The sequence below is a fragment of the Zerene cesonia genome, chromosome 29, assembly GCF_012273895.1.
Source record: "Zerene cesonia ecotype Mississippi chromosome 29, Zerene_cesonia_1.1, whole genome shotgun sequence".
Taxonomy (NCBI): domain Eukaryota; kingdom Metazoa; phylum Arthropoda; class Insecta; order Lepidoptera; family Pieridae; genus Zerene; species Zerene cesonia.
The window spans coordinates 342,737-359,208 of record NC_052130.1 but is presented as its reverse complement, the minus strand read 5'-3'; the positions used below and the strand labels follow the sequence as shown (position 1 = coordinate 359,208).

Here is a 16,472-nt window from a genome sequence, read left to right as displayed (position 1 = left end):
ATAAAATTGTAATATTTTTGTCTGTTTTTAAAATTCTGACATCGTTGATTAAAAATGAAGATTTCAAAGGAACTTAAAAATCTATTTTAAATAAGTTCTATGCGAACTTATATTGTTAATAAATTTTCCCATGGGAATTTTATTTGACTAGCATCAGTGATCAGTATCAGTTATCATCAAAGCAACAGTTGAGCAAGAGTTGTGCTCAATATTGGCTCTATAATATATTTACCATCTATAGGGCTTTATATTATCGCTTTTTTTCTAAATGTTAATATTGTCGTATAAACAAAAGGTGCCCAACGAAATGGGTTCCCTCAACCCCCTCCGGGGCTACCAGGGCGAGGACATAGAGATCCAACTCCCGGGCAAGCTCACCGCGTACGACATAGACTGGCTTGCGGTCTGGTGCGTGGAGTACAGACATAACTTCGGACATGTGTACATACCGAAGGACCTGGACGTGCCCCCGGCGTTGGGGCAGACGAAGATCACTGTGAGTTTACCGTTCTTGGGTTCCTATCACTTAACTTGTGATAGACTTAACTTGTAGTTATTTTAACTTGTGATATATCTCACTTGTGACGAACTTAACTAACTCGTAATTAACTTACAGTGGGAAAAATCTTCCTTGACACATTTAAAATGTGACAAAAGTGTGACGAACCTTACTAACAACTTATTAGTTATAACAGAAGTTTGGCCACAAGTGTAAGTGACAACGTCGACATGACATGAAGAACTTGTAAACTTACATATAATGAACTAATATTGTGATGAATAAAGCTTGTAGATATCACCTATCTATCCTAACTTGCATAAAATCTTACTTCGGATAAACCTGACCTACTTGTAAGAAACCCAACCAGTGGCAAACTCACTGTTTTCACCTTATGTTTTGATTACATAATAATTAACTTTACTTTCCGGTGGCAGGCTGGCTTAAATAAAATGGGATTGGGAATGGTAAAACTGTGATTTGCAATTTCTTATACCTACATATTACCACGAGTATTATTTAGCAACTTAATATTGGTCATGAAATGATAATCAAAATTTTTGTATGGATTTTCAAACTGTATTATTCGCTTTAAGAAGTATAGTAAGTAAGTGAATTTAGGTTTTTATATTGCCATTTTTCATCAAAAATTTTGAAATTGATTCTACGTAAATGTTTGTTAATCTGTTCAAAATTGGACATGAATTCAATAATTATTACATTAAGCAATACCGCCTTATAATTCAGACATCTGTTTATTTTGAGTTTTGCAATGGGTGTTTTTATAGATTTTGAGGTGCTCTTTTCGAATTTCTACATTGCCGCCTTGTATATTTTCCACATGTGCCGCCATACTGGAAAAATGGCGTCGTAAAACATCTTTACAACTCCTCAGTTGAGACAGCTCTTCCGTCAAAGTAGAAATAAAAAAAGCACATCAAAATCTATTAAACCATCTAGTTTCAAAAGTCCCACATCACTTTCTAGGTTCCATTTTTGTATCAAATGACTGGACTAATGAAGCTAATTTTTACCATTAATTATGCTAAGCTTTTAAAGGATGTTTATTACTTCGTTACAGCGTTTTGTGTTTTTTATTACAGCGCCACCTATGGGAATATTTATGAAATTTATTTTTCAGATTAAAAAATCATCACCAAAGCGACCCAACCAAGGGATAATATCAAAAATACAATTTCCTGTCATTGATTGGTTTAATTAATAAATAATTTCTCATTTTATACTATTGTGGTGGTTGACGAATCATTTTCATATTTTACATTTTATCACGTCTTAAATTTTGGTGAAATTGTTTTTACGTTAGAATTTTTAATAAGACTGAATTTACATATTTAATAAAACGTTGTATGTTTATGTGTTTTTCCTTTGCTTGCCTTGGATTATTAACTTGTTAACAGCCCGCTTGGTGGTACAATCCGGTAAGTGGGAGCTTTTTAAATATATTTTTTTATCATAAATAATTGTGGGCAAAATCATAACGTTCCGATTTATGTCATCGCTCTTATCTGTTTTATTGTTTTGCTTGTGTGCTAACTTCAAAATTATTTTATCAATGTTTACGTTTTAATGACTTATGTACAATATATAATAAATAGAATTGCCATACGCCAGCTTTTTATTGTTTTGTTCTTAGTGATGAGATGATAGTATTAGATTGTTTGATCAGAGTCGATCTAAAACAGATGCCGCCACCAAATAGGGGCGAGGTTTTTTTAAGAATATTGATTTGATTCGATACAATTATTATCGATTTATTGTTTCGTTTGAGTTTTCGTAAGTAAATAATGTATTAAGAGAATAATTTCATAAGATTACGACATTTTTGTTCCATTAAATTTTAACATACTGGGTTATAGATCATTGTAGTTTGGCCGAATGCTTTGGAATGGGAAATGGTAGATTCATCATTTTCAATTAATGATATCGTATTCTGTATTGTTCATACATAAGTGCTATATTAGTAAGAAGTAACATAATTATACCTAGAAGTTCTTATACAACGTAAAGTTTGACGTGTCCTAACACAATCGCTGTTACAGACTAGCTCAACAACATCTCAGACACCCTACAGTGCATCTAACAATTGTAAGGAAATTCTAGACAAAAGGCTGCAAATCCGGTGGGAAATACAGGTAAATATTTTTTACATAAATCACATAATAATCTGTGAATATTTTATTTAGAAATAGTTCAATTTTAGAGGATCACATTTGGTAAGATTTATCGCTGCGTAGTATGGAAAAAAGTAGCTTCCCGCTCTGTCCCTATGTATTTTTGGATCTTTAAAACCATGCGACAGATTTCAATACGATTGCTTTATATATAGAATTATCCAAACGGTATATTTTCATTGATTTGCTATACCTTATTACATGTGTCATAGTTTGTAAGCGCTAGTAAGAAATTAAGTTACTGAATCTCTTTCAAAATTCGCTTGTCGAGAAAGACTCGTACGAATCTCATCATCAATCAAGAAATTTAGCACGAAATCTATTTCGTCACCTTCAGCAAGCCCAACAACACACTTGAGAAACCTGAAAAATTAAAATTATACCTTCTGTACACCTTGTAGTAAAAACAAAGCCAAGATATCTTATCTGCCGAAATAATCATTATTAGGGTTCCGTACGCAATAAAAAATAAAACATTAAAATGTTGAACAAACGGATGACTGATTTTTTGCAGCTGTTCTTCAGCGTATTTATAATATATTCTACGGGTTCCGCTATTAGAGTCACGTAAGCGACTCGCGCTTGACCGATAGTTAGCTTTTGAAATTACTTTATTATATCATCATCATCATCAGCAGCAGCAGCAGCTCGTATAGGTTTCTTCACTATGTTTTCCTTCACCGTTTTAAACAGTGGTGATGTTATCCACAATGAAATAAATAAAATATACCTTATTATATACACTAAAATAATAATCCTCTTTCAAATTGGTTTCGCAATTATAGCAAAGTTTTTCTAAAAACGTAGAAAAACATTCACTTCTCGTATTGGTGATGAAATTTATCCACTTTATACATTAATAGAATGTTATGAAATCCACCCTCGCGTTTATGCAAATTAAATTATGAAATATGGGCGTTTAATGGACGCGAGCGAGCGAGGCGGGATGCTAATAAATTCTAAATTGCCTTAACTCACTGGGCGAGTTCTGGCGAAATTTATTGAGCCTTTATCGTGTATGTTACTTGCTTGTGATTAGGATTGGATGTACTAATATTCATGAAATTGTCTTTTTAACCCCCGACGATAAACGACGTGGTGTATATATGAAAAATAAACTGTGTTATAAGTTTTAGGAGTCCGCCACACACGTCTTAGTTACTAAACGGATGAATCGATTTGGATTTAGTTAGAAATGTGAATTGGCAAGGAGTGTGTTGTCCTTCTAAGATAGTCGCTGCCACAAATGACAGTTTAATTATTTTTTCATTAGTCCCTTAAGTGTGTGTCATATAAGATTTAGTAAATAATCGGCATTTTAAAGGAAGCTTCTTTTAATCCACCTCTAGTTTTAATAATTATAAATTTTGTGTCCTTGTTAATCTATTTTAATTCATAACACTTAAAATTATTCATTTCATTTACAAGCGAGTGGTATGCAGAGTTAAATGAAGGTAATTTTAAAAGTTTAACGTTTTGTGAGAAATGACGCAGTTATGTATTTTGTATCCAATAAAAATTTCGGTGAAAGTGTCATGTGCAAAAATTATTATTTTCTAATCTATAAAGATGGTATTTGCACTCATAGTAGGTAATGGGTATACCTATAGGTACCTTTGAAAATAAATTTAAAATATGTCTTAAAAAAATGGCAGTAAATGTGTATGTTTCTAATTAAAATTAAAACGTTCATATCTACGATCTCATCGTTGAGAATTTTTTAATACTAGACTACCTTAATAAGTAGATATAATATCAAAGGCACCGTGACATGATGCAGTTCGTTTATTTTACTGATCGATTTTCCTACAAATTAGTGATTATTATTGAAATTTTTTTGTCTTTTTTTATGTGTGATAGGGAAGCGTTTGACTACTGCGCTTCCCCTGCGAAGGTAAAGGTCTCCACTGTTGAATCTGGTTCGATACACACTCTTAAAGCATTAAGACCTCAAAATACCGTTATCAGAACTTAAAACGATCACCATTTTCCAGGGAGAGCAAGTCCGAATAAGCCTATCGGCACGTCTCCGCAAAGAACAGTACATGGCGTTTGGCATTTCCGGCGCTGAGGGGAGACCGGCCATGTTAGGGGCGGATGTCGTAGTTGCTTATTGGGATACTAAGTAAGGAATTTATTAAATTACAATATGTGTTTGTTTGTTTGGATGTTTTGATATGTTAGAAGTGTTTATTCGAGTATAATATTTGTCTAAAGAATTTTAATAATCATCGAAGAAATTGTTTTTTTTAAGTTACGAGTAGTATGTCACGCAAAGGTTAGTTAACTCATGACTGTCTCATAAATTCATAAACATTTAATGATATTTCCATAGATGGATAGTTTCTTGTGGACTCTGGTAAGTTTTATCATTGAAACAACGTAGAATACATTTATAAAACATTTATCCATGATAATGAAAAATTTTCTGAATGATGTATAGCTTAAATTTTTCTCTTTAAATTTCTAAATCAATTATTTATCCTTGTCAACCAACATCAAAAAAGAGGAGGACATCAATTCGACTGTATTTTTTACCCCAGAACTTTCGATAGGTTTTTTTTGTCTCTTAGAAAGCTTGTGTAATTCTTATAATTTGAAGGATCTCTTTGTTAAAAAAAGATTCATTCTGTTATTCTTCTGCTGGATCCAGTGAAACATACAGGACAAATTGATTCAATTCGTAAAGCCATAATAACATTACATTGATAATTAAAAAAAAATGGTTTCTTATAACAAACAAGTACACTAAAATTATGATGTTTTGATTCTAGAACAAACCAACCTCGTGTAGCCGATTATACAATAACACATTTAGCGCAGTGTGACGGTGAGAGAGGCGTCTGCCCTGACGCTAGGCTCGGCGGGAGCAACGATGTCACTTTGGGTAAACATTTTTAAAAGAAAGTGTATTTTTCGTATGATCTTAGTAATAGCTAGCAGTTTTATGAAATCTAATCAAAAAAATCTATGCACTTGACCTGTCGTGGATGCCTTTTTAAATATGTCAAAGAAAAAAATGCCTATTATAATAAAACAGTGGGCGGACTGAAAATCTTTTACGGTACTGATTAAATTCACCACGTTGGTCAAGTGCAAATATTGTACATTTTATATAATAAGCACTTTTTTAAAACTTCCCTATTTAATGATCATCTACTTATACCGTCTTCCCCCAAACGTAAGAACTAACCTCCCATACAAATTTCCAGTATCCGGCCAACAGAAGAACGGTGTAACAACGATCACATACCGCCGACCGCTCGCCGCTAAGGAGCCGATGAAAGACAAGGAGGTCCTAACATCTCGCTCTCAGTCCGTCATCGCGGCTTTTGGTCCTCTCAACTCGAGATATGAGGCAAATGCTCATTCCTTCATGGACACTACGAGGAATGATGTGCAACTTGATTTTGGAGCTTTGGTAAGATGCTTTAGTTGTTGTTGTGAAAAATATGTATCGAACTACGTACGTGTGTGAAGTAGCTGGGATGTTATTGTTGTTATAGTCTTAAACAATTTTTCTGCGACGCAGTGGGAGTAGCGAGCTCCCTACCCTCGCTGATATGTATACCCGTTCAGAGACAATATGACCGAGTCGTAATTTTGTCTTTATTTTTAATTTATATTCATAGACTCACCTCACTTTGCATGTTATTTTTTATTCTTTCTCTTTTTCGACAAAGAGAAAGAATAAAAAATCACTGTAAATGAATCGAATCATTCGCGGGAATAACGTGTTACACCGTACTCCGGTACAGAACGACAACACGTGCATCGGTCTGGCGGAGCTGGAGGCGGGCGGGCCGGCGCCGTGGCGCGCGCGCGTGCTCGCCGGCCTGACCAACTTCACCGCGCGCATCGGGCCCGCGGGCGGCCGCCGCGGCTACACGCCCGTCACCGGTGCGTATGCGTGCTCACGCGTGCCAACACGTGCTCCGCTCTAGAGCAGCTGGAAGCGGGCTTATCTATGTCTACATAACATGCTTCCGACCAACCTACTTCCAAAAACAAGAGAAGCTGGAGGTGGCTGGATCTATGTCTATATAACATCCAGTCTACTGCCGTCCTCTAAAAACAAAAAGGATAAAGTTTTCTTCTACGTTCTTTTGTGTTAGTGTGGCAGCAGGTGAGGCGGCTCTGCGTTGGACGTAGATGTTTCAGTATTAGTCTAAAGCGATAATCCTATATTTCTTTTGATAATTAAAATATTTTCTATGCTTATATTTCATGCAGACAATGAAATTACAAATGGATTCCTACCGTATGGTAAATATAAATGCATTCTCTTTTCTCCTCTATTTTATTTTAATAAACATAATATAAATACATTGAGTTTGAAGAGTTTGGCGTAATTAGTATGCTTTGGTTTAAGTGACATCTAGCAATAGCCTTTAAGTATAATGAACGCTTTCTTAGTTATGAATGTGAAGCCTAGTTTAGTATTATGTTATCTGTGGTGAAACATTTCTATTAATAGCAAAAAGTAATAGAAACTGAGTTAGCTGCTACGATTGTTCAAAAACTCCAAAATAAGTTTATCTAGACGAATAAAAGCTTGAATAGTCACGTGTGTTATCAAATCAATTAATTAACAGGACATCCATCTTGGGGCATCGCGTGGTACATAAACGATCAGCTGATACCCGAGATATACGTGGAGCGAGGCAAGACGTACACCTTCCTGGTGGAAGGGGGGGACGACCGCACCAATCCAGCTAAGTAAGTGTTAAATCCTACTTCCTATCCTATCCTACTAATATTATAAATGTGAAAGTTTATAAGGATGTGTGTGTGTTTGTTGCTCTTTCACGCAAAAACCGCTGAACCGATTACAATGAAATTTGGTACGTAGACAGCTGGACAATTGGAATAACATATAGGCAACTTTTTATCCCGATATTCCTACGGGATACAGACTTACGCGGGTGAATCCGCGGCGCGCAGCTAGTAATCAATAATTATAACAAAGTGATTGAAGCAAGCATTGTACTCTAAATCATTTTCAATCGACTTCAAAAATTGATTTATCTGTTGTTTTTTGGCTTTATTACCTCAGAACTATTACGGTGTGAACCGACTTTGATGATACTTTTTTTATTTGTAGGCTCCTATTTAAATTTTGTCTAGTTCTGACAAATTGAATATTTATATATTACCTTTTACTGAAAAAATTTTTCATAGCATGTCCAAATGAATGCAATGACAAACAACAAAAAAAAAAAAAATAGAAAGTTACTGTATAATAGTTCGATTGAATAGCAGATTTTCGTTCTAAATAACAATAATACAGGTACTTCAAATCACAAGAAATTGTGTTATTTCTTCTAGATTCCACCCGTTCTATATAAGCGACTCGTCGGAGGGCGGCTTCGGGCAGAAGAGGGAAGAGGATCAAAGAAAGCAGCGCGTGTTCGCCGGAGTCGCTTACGATAATGAGGGATATCCTTACCCTACCGCTGGTATGTGGTTTTTTTAAGTAGAGAGATGTTTTATTTTAAGTACATTACCTATAAAAACAGTACTAACTATAGTATTTTTGAATTAAAAAAAGGTTTTATAACCAGCTACGCCTCTAAGTCGTCGTAAACTAAATAAACTCATATTATAAAATCCACTATATACATTATTTAGTACCTGATCGACTCGGTATCACCCGGATTAAACTGAAATAAAAAGTAGTCTATGCTACTCAACAACAATGTATTATTCTAATGATAAATGAGGTTTATACCTAAACGAGGGTTCCTGCGCACGAAAAGGTATCCAGACAACAGTTGCAAACAAGAATTTCTAGGATATATGAGTGAAATATGTTATTATAATATTTGTAATACAAAAATGGGAAATAAAAGGCTTATCTATCATTAACTTTATTATCAATAGTAACAGATACTCTTCAAGTCGACATTTCAGTTGTCACTAATCACTAGTTACAGACAAAAAAATACACATCACTATCTGTACTATCTCGCCACTGAAACATAACTAAATACGAGTGTAGAATATACAACATTGTGATGTCGCGCCAGTGGGCCGCTACTGCGAGTGGACGCACAAGACGACCGACCAGTCGGCCGTGTCGGAGACGTTCGAGGAGTACATGCAGACGCTGCAGCTCGAGTGCAACGAGGGCGAGCCCGCCGCGCTGCAGTGGACCGTGGCGCACGAGACGCCCGACCTCGTCTACTATCAGGTGGGGAACTTGGGGAAAGGGGAGGGAAGGGGAGATTACATTCCAGTTAGGGAGGAAGATTGATCGTTAGTGTGTATGCATAAGGTGGAAGACGTTCGATGGCTAAGAATTTGATTGAATAAGAATATAAATATGTGATTGTTTGTAATGGGAAAAGCTTAGCAGAACTGAAATCTTAATTTTAATAATTTACCAGAATAAATAGGTTTATTGAGCGATGTAGCTACGGGGTTACGTAGCTATATTTGATTTTATACCGAAAGGAGCGGGCGGAGTCCAAATAAACAATAATAATAATAAAATATCAACATCTTGTAACTTCAAAAAGCTATAACATAAATACTTAAGCGATTGACTTGACACATTCTATTTCGAAGCAATTATTTGATTTCCAGTAATTATTCTGTTTAAAATAAAACACACAGTATGCACTAAAGAACTGACTTACAATAATTATTACTACTTATTCCTTTACAGTGTTACACGCACAACAATCTCGGTTGGAAGATCCACGTCGTCGACCCCGGTACACCGATCCCTCTCCCGGGACAGAGCGCAAGCTCACAAAACGCGCCATTTCTAACGCTGTCAATTATTGCGCCAATTTTGACAGCTGTCACACACGCACAGATAAGATAAAGCGTTCCGATACTCGTACCGAGCTCTGGTGGGGTTGCCGTGTTTAACACCAATGAGCGCGAAAAGGGAGTTATATGAATAAAAAATAATGTTATTTAATTAAGATTGTGTCCGTAAACGACTGAGACCAGAGCTCGTTTCCTATTGTACAGTTATGAAAGGGTATTAATGTCAATATACAAAATATCAATTTCATATCAAAACATTTAAAAGCGCATTTGAGCATCTATCTTTAAATTTTAGACTTATTTGAAGTTTGTAGATCTATTTAGAGATTTTATTCATAGCGTAAGACATAAATAAGAAACGAATTGCATTATTGCTTTCTCTCTCTAGTTGCATACGAGTGATAGAGACGAATAATTAAACGAAGACAATAATAAATCATTATACTATTTAATAAAAATTGCAACATTTTCTTTAGGATTTTATCAATTGTTGAATAATTATATGGAATTGATTCCGATATGATAATGAATAAACGTTCTGAAATTATATTAAACTATGTAATATTGACAATAATAGATAAAAAAAATTACTCTTAAATTAAGTGCGGGAGTGCTTGACAATAATATAACTTTACTGTTATAGAATATAGAAATGTTTTCGAATTTTTATCTACGTACTTTATTATGTTGGAATAATTAACTTATGACTGTTGTAATTTTGACAATAAACTCTGTAATTAAGACAATAATAAATTTTAATTATATTATAAATATATATTTCTCATTAGAGAACGTGAAGATAGATAACTTAATTGAATATTATATTTAAAGCGCATAGAATGCATATAATATGATATAGATATTCATACTTTTTAGAATGTGTTTGATACTATTATTATAATTATATATAAATATACAATATTATATGCCTACAAAAAGATAACAATCAAATATGTTACTTAATGAGAAATAACGGTGTATCTTTTTTTATCGTATTATTTAAATTGTGTGGATTTTTGATAATAATGTTAAATTGTCCGAGATGTTCAAAAAATAATAAATAATTTTATAGTCAATGAATATTATATTCAATATAAATTACGCACAACCGGATATATAATGTGTATCGTATAATTTCTGTTCATATATGTTATATTCCTTAGTTAATAGTGTTTTATATTAATTTCGAATGAAAAAGTATAAACATTTTAATGCAGTTACATCTCTTTATTTGTTTCTTAAACTCGAGAAGAAATTAATAACTGCATGCTGTTACCCACTGATGGTCGAAAGCTAAACATAGCATATTATTCAAAGCTAATGGAATTATGTAATCATGGTTTTAGCTATCTCAATAAATATAAGGTATCTGCATTGGGCGTTTTGAAACATAAATTGAACTGATTTAGTTAATATTCTTTATTAAAATGGCACAAACTATTTTTAAATACAATTTATATTAATTTAAACAATATTTTCGTTGCAATGAATTTTTTCTAATTAGGACTAGTGGTAACTTATTTTCAATTTTACTACAATTCGTTACTTGCATTTTCTCAACAAAAAAAAAAATTGTTTTTTAGAATATTGTTCAGGCATACGTCTATTTATTTATATTAATATAAATTTTTACCTCATGTATTTTAGATGATACACGATCATCGAAAGTGGATCACAATCAGATATTATTTATTTATTTCAATATAAACTTGTATATTAGCAATAGGTAATTGCGAAACACAAATGCTTACAATTTTTTTTATTGAAATCAAGGAAAAGTCTAAGCTAATTATCAAATTATATATTTTTGTTCTGAGAAATGTCCGTGTTTCTGTATAAAGGCGGAAGGGCCCGCCTTTGAGCGGGATAATTACCGTGTTGCTATTGGTCAATTAAACGTCATATGGCGATATTCTTTTGACGCAATGCTAATGTGTTGCAAATTGCAATGATGAAAGCACCTGTAATCTTCGTATGAAATTAAGAAATGTGTATAAATTTCAAATGATTATATTATGTACTTCATATTATTGAAATATTATGTTTTAGAGAAAAATTTACAATGTTTTGTAACTATAATATATATACAAAAGGCCATCAAATATAAAAGTCCAGTGAAAACGTGTTTTAAATCAGGAAAAAATTAATGCTAGCGGATGTCTTGATTTTAAAATTTGTCATAGTTAGTATGCTACTTGTGAAGTCCTTTCGATGGCTATATTTGACCGATTCTTATCAATCACAGCTAAGAACATGCCCGACTATTTACCTTTTTGACAAAAACAGACAGACAAGCACGACACACACTCACAGACAAGTCAAGCTTCAACACACATACTTCAATACCAAACATTCCATACTTTTGTGTAGTTGGTTGAAAATAATAATAATACTTCAGATTAAAAGAGTGCCATTTGCCTTAAGAATAATTAAGTTTTCTTTTAATACACAGTTATTATACCCATATCCATATTCATAGCAACAATTAACAAATTCTTAAAGTAAGCCTCGCCTTTACTTTCGAAAAAAGCCTTTTAAATATGACTGCAATATGTAAAAACTGTCCCTTTCTTTATAGTTTTATTAAACAATAGAGAGTGAATTTACAACAATAAACATAATATATAATATATATGTTTGAATTAGATCTATAAATAATTAAGATCCTCGGTCATTTGGATACTTGGATACTGTTCAATAAATTTTAATCGTAATCTTTCTCGTCTAATTGTGAATGTGCGCATTTTATTTTATTTTTTTATTAGTAAAAAGTCCAAAAATCGGTTTTGTGGAAGCTTTATTTTTTCAATGTTTATTTCCCTTATTGTTCAAAAAAGTATATGTTTACTTATCTTAAATTATTATTGTTAAAGATAAAACAAAATGAAATAAATTATTAGTATGTAAACATTTTACCCTCATCTTAAAATTTTAAATCTATAATATTTCATAGACATTATACAAAGAGGGTTATTACGCGCGTGACTACAATTACTAAGTAAATACTATTGCGTTAATTGTCAATAATTGCTGTAATTTGATTGATAGTAAAAAGGATTCACACAATTGCTATTGTACATACTTAATAAGTAATATACGCATAGTCTTTTGTAATTACATTTTGTATAAATCGGTTGAATGTAAACTTGAAAGATGAATTGCTGTTACTTTAATTGTACTTATAAAAATAAATTAAACAATTTTCCCTAAATTGCGTGTTTTATTTAATTCATAGTTGAGTGTCCACATTTTTTCACAAATTCAGACCTACTGGATAAAGTACACAAATATTATTTTTACGTGACTCACAGTGTCTAGGGGTCTGTATTTCTTGTAACTTTAATCATGGTTTAAATTATACAATATGTAAAACTTATTTCAAATGATAATTCATTGCTTTTCGGTCCACAAGAATATTTGTATTAAATGTTAAATTGTAATCAGATAAACATTTAATTATTTCTTTGTAAAACTTTGCTCTAGTAACATATCGCAGGTAAACAGGTGTAAACAAACTAAGGTGAAAAGTGGCAACATTCATTTCAGTATGTCACAAAGCGGTGACTCACGTTGGGTATATAAAGTTTACCTCACACCTGTATTTTGGCTGTTCACCTTTTTTAATTTATTTATTTTCTAGATAATTGTTTGCATTACTTTCAACGATGAACACAAATTGTTAACAGTTACGGAATTCATTGAAAACTTTTACTCTCAATTATTATAGAATTAAATTTGTCAAGTTATACAGCAGTGAAAAGTTAGCTTGTGTTTGTTTTAAATGCGTTTCTTTATTTAGATTATTTCGAATCACTTATTTTTAAATAAGAACAATGGCGGAAAAAGTAAGTAGCAAAAAGTTTTTATTCATAACATTATGAAGCGCTTTGTTTAGTCCGTGTTTGCATCCCTAGCCAATGTGTCAAAAAAAAACTTCCTGGAACAGTTGTTGTCATCGCCGTCTGCTCTTTTTTTGGCTTGAACTATGAAAAAATTCTAGTGTACTCGAAATAAACTTAAAATATGGTAAGCTGTGTGTACATTAGAGGTATTATTGTTGTTTTTTAGAATTGATATATAAAATATTAACAAAGAACATCTATTAAAGGATTGTATAATTACTACAAATACATACATAGGGCTAGAATATTACTAGGGGATTACTTTTAATTATGGATCATTGAAAGTGAACTAGAAAAAATATTTGTGAAATTAATTAATTAATTGTACTATTATCATGTTCACAAAAAAGAATTCAACCATTTTTCGTTTTGCTCAGATTATTGGGCTGGTTTTAAGCCTAGCATTACCAGAATTTTATTGTTACATAGAGCTAGTAGCTAAAAATAGGTTGAGAGACTTAATACAATAAAATCTAAATTTAATTAATTGAATCTTATAATACACCTTTATATAACAACTTGGTTAGCTATGCAATTACTCATTAGTAATGACTGATGAATGACATCAAGAAAATGTATACTTTAGTGGCTTTATCCTGACAGTTTTTAATATAGGTCAAATCAGCCATATAAACTTTAATAAGCTTAGCTTGTTTAGCTTTTTTAATCTCAATACACTGAGGTTAATTTATTCATTTCTTATAATACAGCACTCAAAATACCTAGATATACAAAACATCAAACAAATTTTTGATTGAAGGTCTATATATCAAAATAATGCTGAACCAATTTAATTGAATGTTTAAATAGAACAGTTGGTATGGATAATCTACAATTCAAATTCAAACTATTTATTTCATTCTTTTAATGATTGTCTTAAACTATTTGTGAATACTTCTAGTAAGCAAAAAAATGAGGTTCCAGTCTTCATAAATTAATTTAATTAATTAAACTAAAGGTTAGAAACTCAATAACATGCATAAATAAATATAAATAAGCTGTATATACAAAGGAGCAAATTGTAATCCATCTTAAAACCATGTTTTTAAGTCAAATTACCAATGAACACTTTGTTTAGAAAATACAGGAAAACCCGCTACCTGAAGCACCACCGGAGCCAGTGGATAAACCGAAAGATGTTCCAAGACCACTTCCGAAAACCACAACCGTTCCCATCACCCCAGTGCCGACAACAAACAGATTCAGTATACCGTCACTAACAAAGACACCTCCCAATGAGCTGTATAGAAAGCTCCTGCCTGCTATTTTGTTTGTACTGACATTTGTTACCGTGATGACGATGCTGCTAATTTATATGGATACTGTTGGTAAGGGGACTGTGAACTTTAACTTTGTTGAATGGATTAAAAATAGAGAAAAATGTCATAATATAGTATAAAAATTTGAGTTAATGTAACTGGACCTTTTTTTAGATTTTTAGGGTATTCAGAATTTAACTAACCGCTTTTGTATTTATGAACTTGTTCCTTCACTAAGTTAGTTAAAGTTATCGTGTGATAGGCTTTCTTTGCTAATTAATCTCATTCGAAAATTTTGTGGATGCCTATATAACGCTCAATGTATTTCAAAAATAAAGCTTAATTATGTTTATTTAATACTACAATAAAGTATGTTTTCAGCTATGGGCGCCCAACAGTTCCGTCTTAACATGTCACAGGACTATGAACTGGCCAGCATCCCGGCCGAGTCCCCAATACTCATAGCTTACGTGAGGCAATTGCATCTTGCGCCGCGTCCCCCAAAAAACCCACCACCTGTACCAAATATCACTGACAGGGTTGAGGTTCTTGATCGGCTATATGGAGAGATTGTAAGTATTCTTATTCATCATTATCATCATCATCATCATCATCAATAATATCATCATCCACCCCTACATGTACCCACTGTTTTCCTTCACCGTTTTGAGCAGTGGTGATGCTATCCTCATGTGCACAGAAATTGCCAAAATCTATTTCCCGCAGGCTTTGCCTCAAACCCCCAACTTATCACTTTCGAATACCAATCACCTGTTAATTGTAAAAGTCTGAACAACTTAGTGATCATTGTTTATTTAGATTTTTTAATATAGTGTACTTGATAAATATTGCATATATAAGAACAAGCTTTCATATTAGTAACATAAATGATTTTATCATCTTCATCAGAAATATCATAATCACCACAAATATCATTAGAGTCATTAGCATGAGTAATGTTGTTAGCATCAATGTCACCATTCTAGTTAGGACAGTGTTATAATTTGTTGAGCAATTAAGAGTATAATATCTTCTACAGTATAATGGGACATTCGTTGAGATCCTGCCTCAAGGTGACCGGGAGCCGACAACCTCATACCTGGAGATGGTGCGTGGTTGGAAGGGCGTAGCCGTTAGGGCTGCACCCCGCGACTTCCTCTCGCTACGGGGCGCTGCAAGTGCACTGCATGCTTGTCTCAGCCCTACTGCGCATCCGAGAGAGGTTAGTTAAAACCTTTCTGGTTAAGTTTTTATGTATTGGAATGATGGTTTGTTTAATCAACTTTTTTTTAAATATCATAACGTTCAGAGTCCTAAATTTATATAGCTCTAGAAACCACACTTGAACTTCACTTTCAATTCTATTCGTAATTGAATTTTCTATTTGGCAATTGTCTCATAAAGGAATAATTTTATGAAACAAGAATTACCCCTAAGTAACTGGTTTTATTTTTAATGGCATTGATGTTTCATTGTTGATAATCTTTTCGATTGACAACAAGACCAGAAAAAGTATCTGAATAGACATTGACTAGAAGACTGATTTCATGGTTGATGTCTGATCGTCTGTCTAAGTGGCTATGGGTGATAGACATTTTCTATTGCGGTGTATGGCCAAGTGTACTGAGCGTGTGTGATGTGTGACAGGTGAGCTACCAGGAGCCGGAGGGCGGCGGCAGCCTGTTCAGCTCGCGCGTGCTCTGCCTGCCGCTGCACACGCTGCTGCTCGCCGCCGGCGTCACCCGCCCGCACTACGCGCTGCTCGCCGGCCGCAGCGTGCCCGCCGCGCTGCGCCGCCTGCCCGCCAGCGCCGCGCTGCAGGTACACACACACACACACA

The 16,472-nt window shown here is 33.5% G+C and overlaps 2 protein-coding genes across 2 annotated transcripts in view; both read left to right on the top strand.

Annotated features, from left to right (window-relative positions):
• LOC119837755 (protein Skeletor, isoforms B/C) overlaps positions 1–10,685 on the top strand; it is a 30,759-nt gene extending 20,074 nt beyond the window's left edge. Inside the window, 12 exon segments of the mRNA XM_038363496.1 lie at positions 205–496; positions 1,918–1,938; positions 2,560–2,652; positions 4,686–4,816; positions 5,466–5,578; positions 5,904–6,112; positions 6,450–6,591; positions 6,925–6,957; positions 7,287–7,410; positions 8,020–8,150; positions 8,721–8,884; positions 9,362–10,685. Of these exon segments, the coding sequence (XP_038219424.1) occupies positions 205–496; positions 1,918–1,938; positions 2,560–2,652; positions 4,686–4,816; positions 5,466–5,578; positions 5,904–6,112; positions 6,450–6,591; positions 6,925–6,957; positions 7,287–7,410; positions 8,020–8,150; positions 8,721–8,884; positions 9,362–9,523 (1,615 nt within the window). The 3' untranslated portion in view covers positions 9,524–10,685.
• Positions 10,686–13,021: 2,336 nt separating this feature from the next.
• The window catches only part of LOC119837986 (protein Star), a 5,563-nt gene continuing 2,112 nt past the window's right edge, over positions 13,022–16,472 (top strand). The window contains exons 1-5 of the mRNA XM_038363796.1: positions 13,022–13,316; positions 14,452–14,701; positions 15,014–15,204; positions 15,672–15,854; positions 16,280–16,453. Of these exons, the coding sequence (XP_038219724.1) occupies positions 13,305–13,316; positions 14,452–14,701; positions 15,014–15,204; positions 15,672–15,854; positions 16,280–16,453 (810 nt within the window). The 5' untranslated portion in view covers positions 13,022–13,304. The remainder of the gene's footprint in view (positions 13,317–14,451; positions 14,702–15,013; positions 15,205–15,671; positions 15,855–16,279; positions 16,454–16,472) is intronic.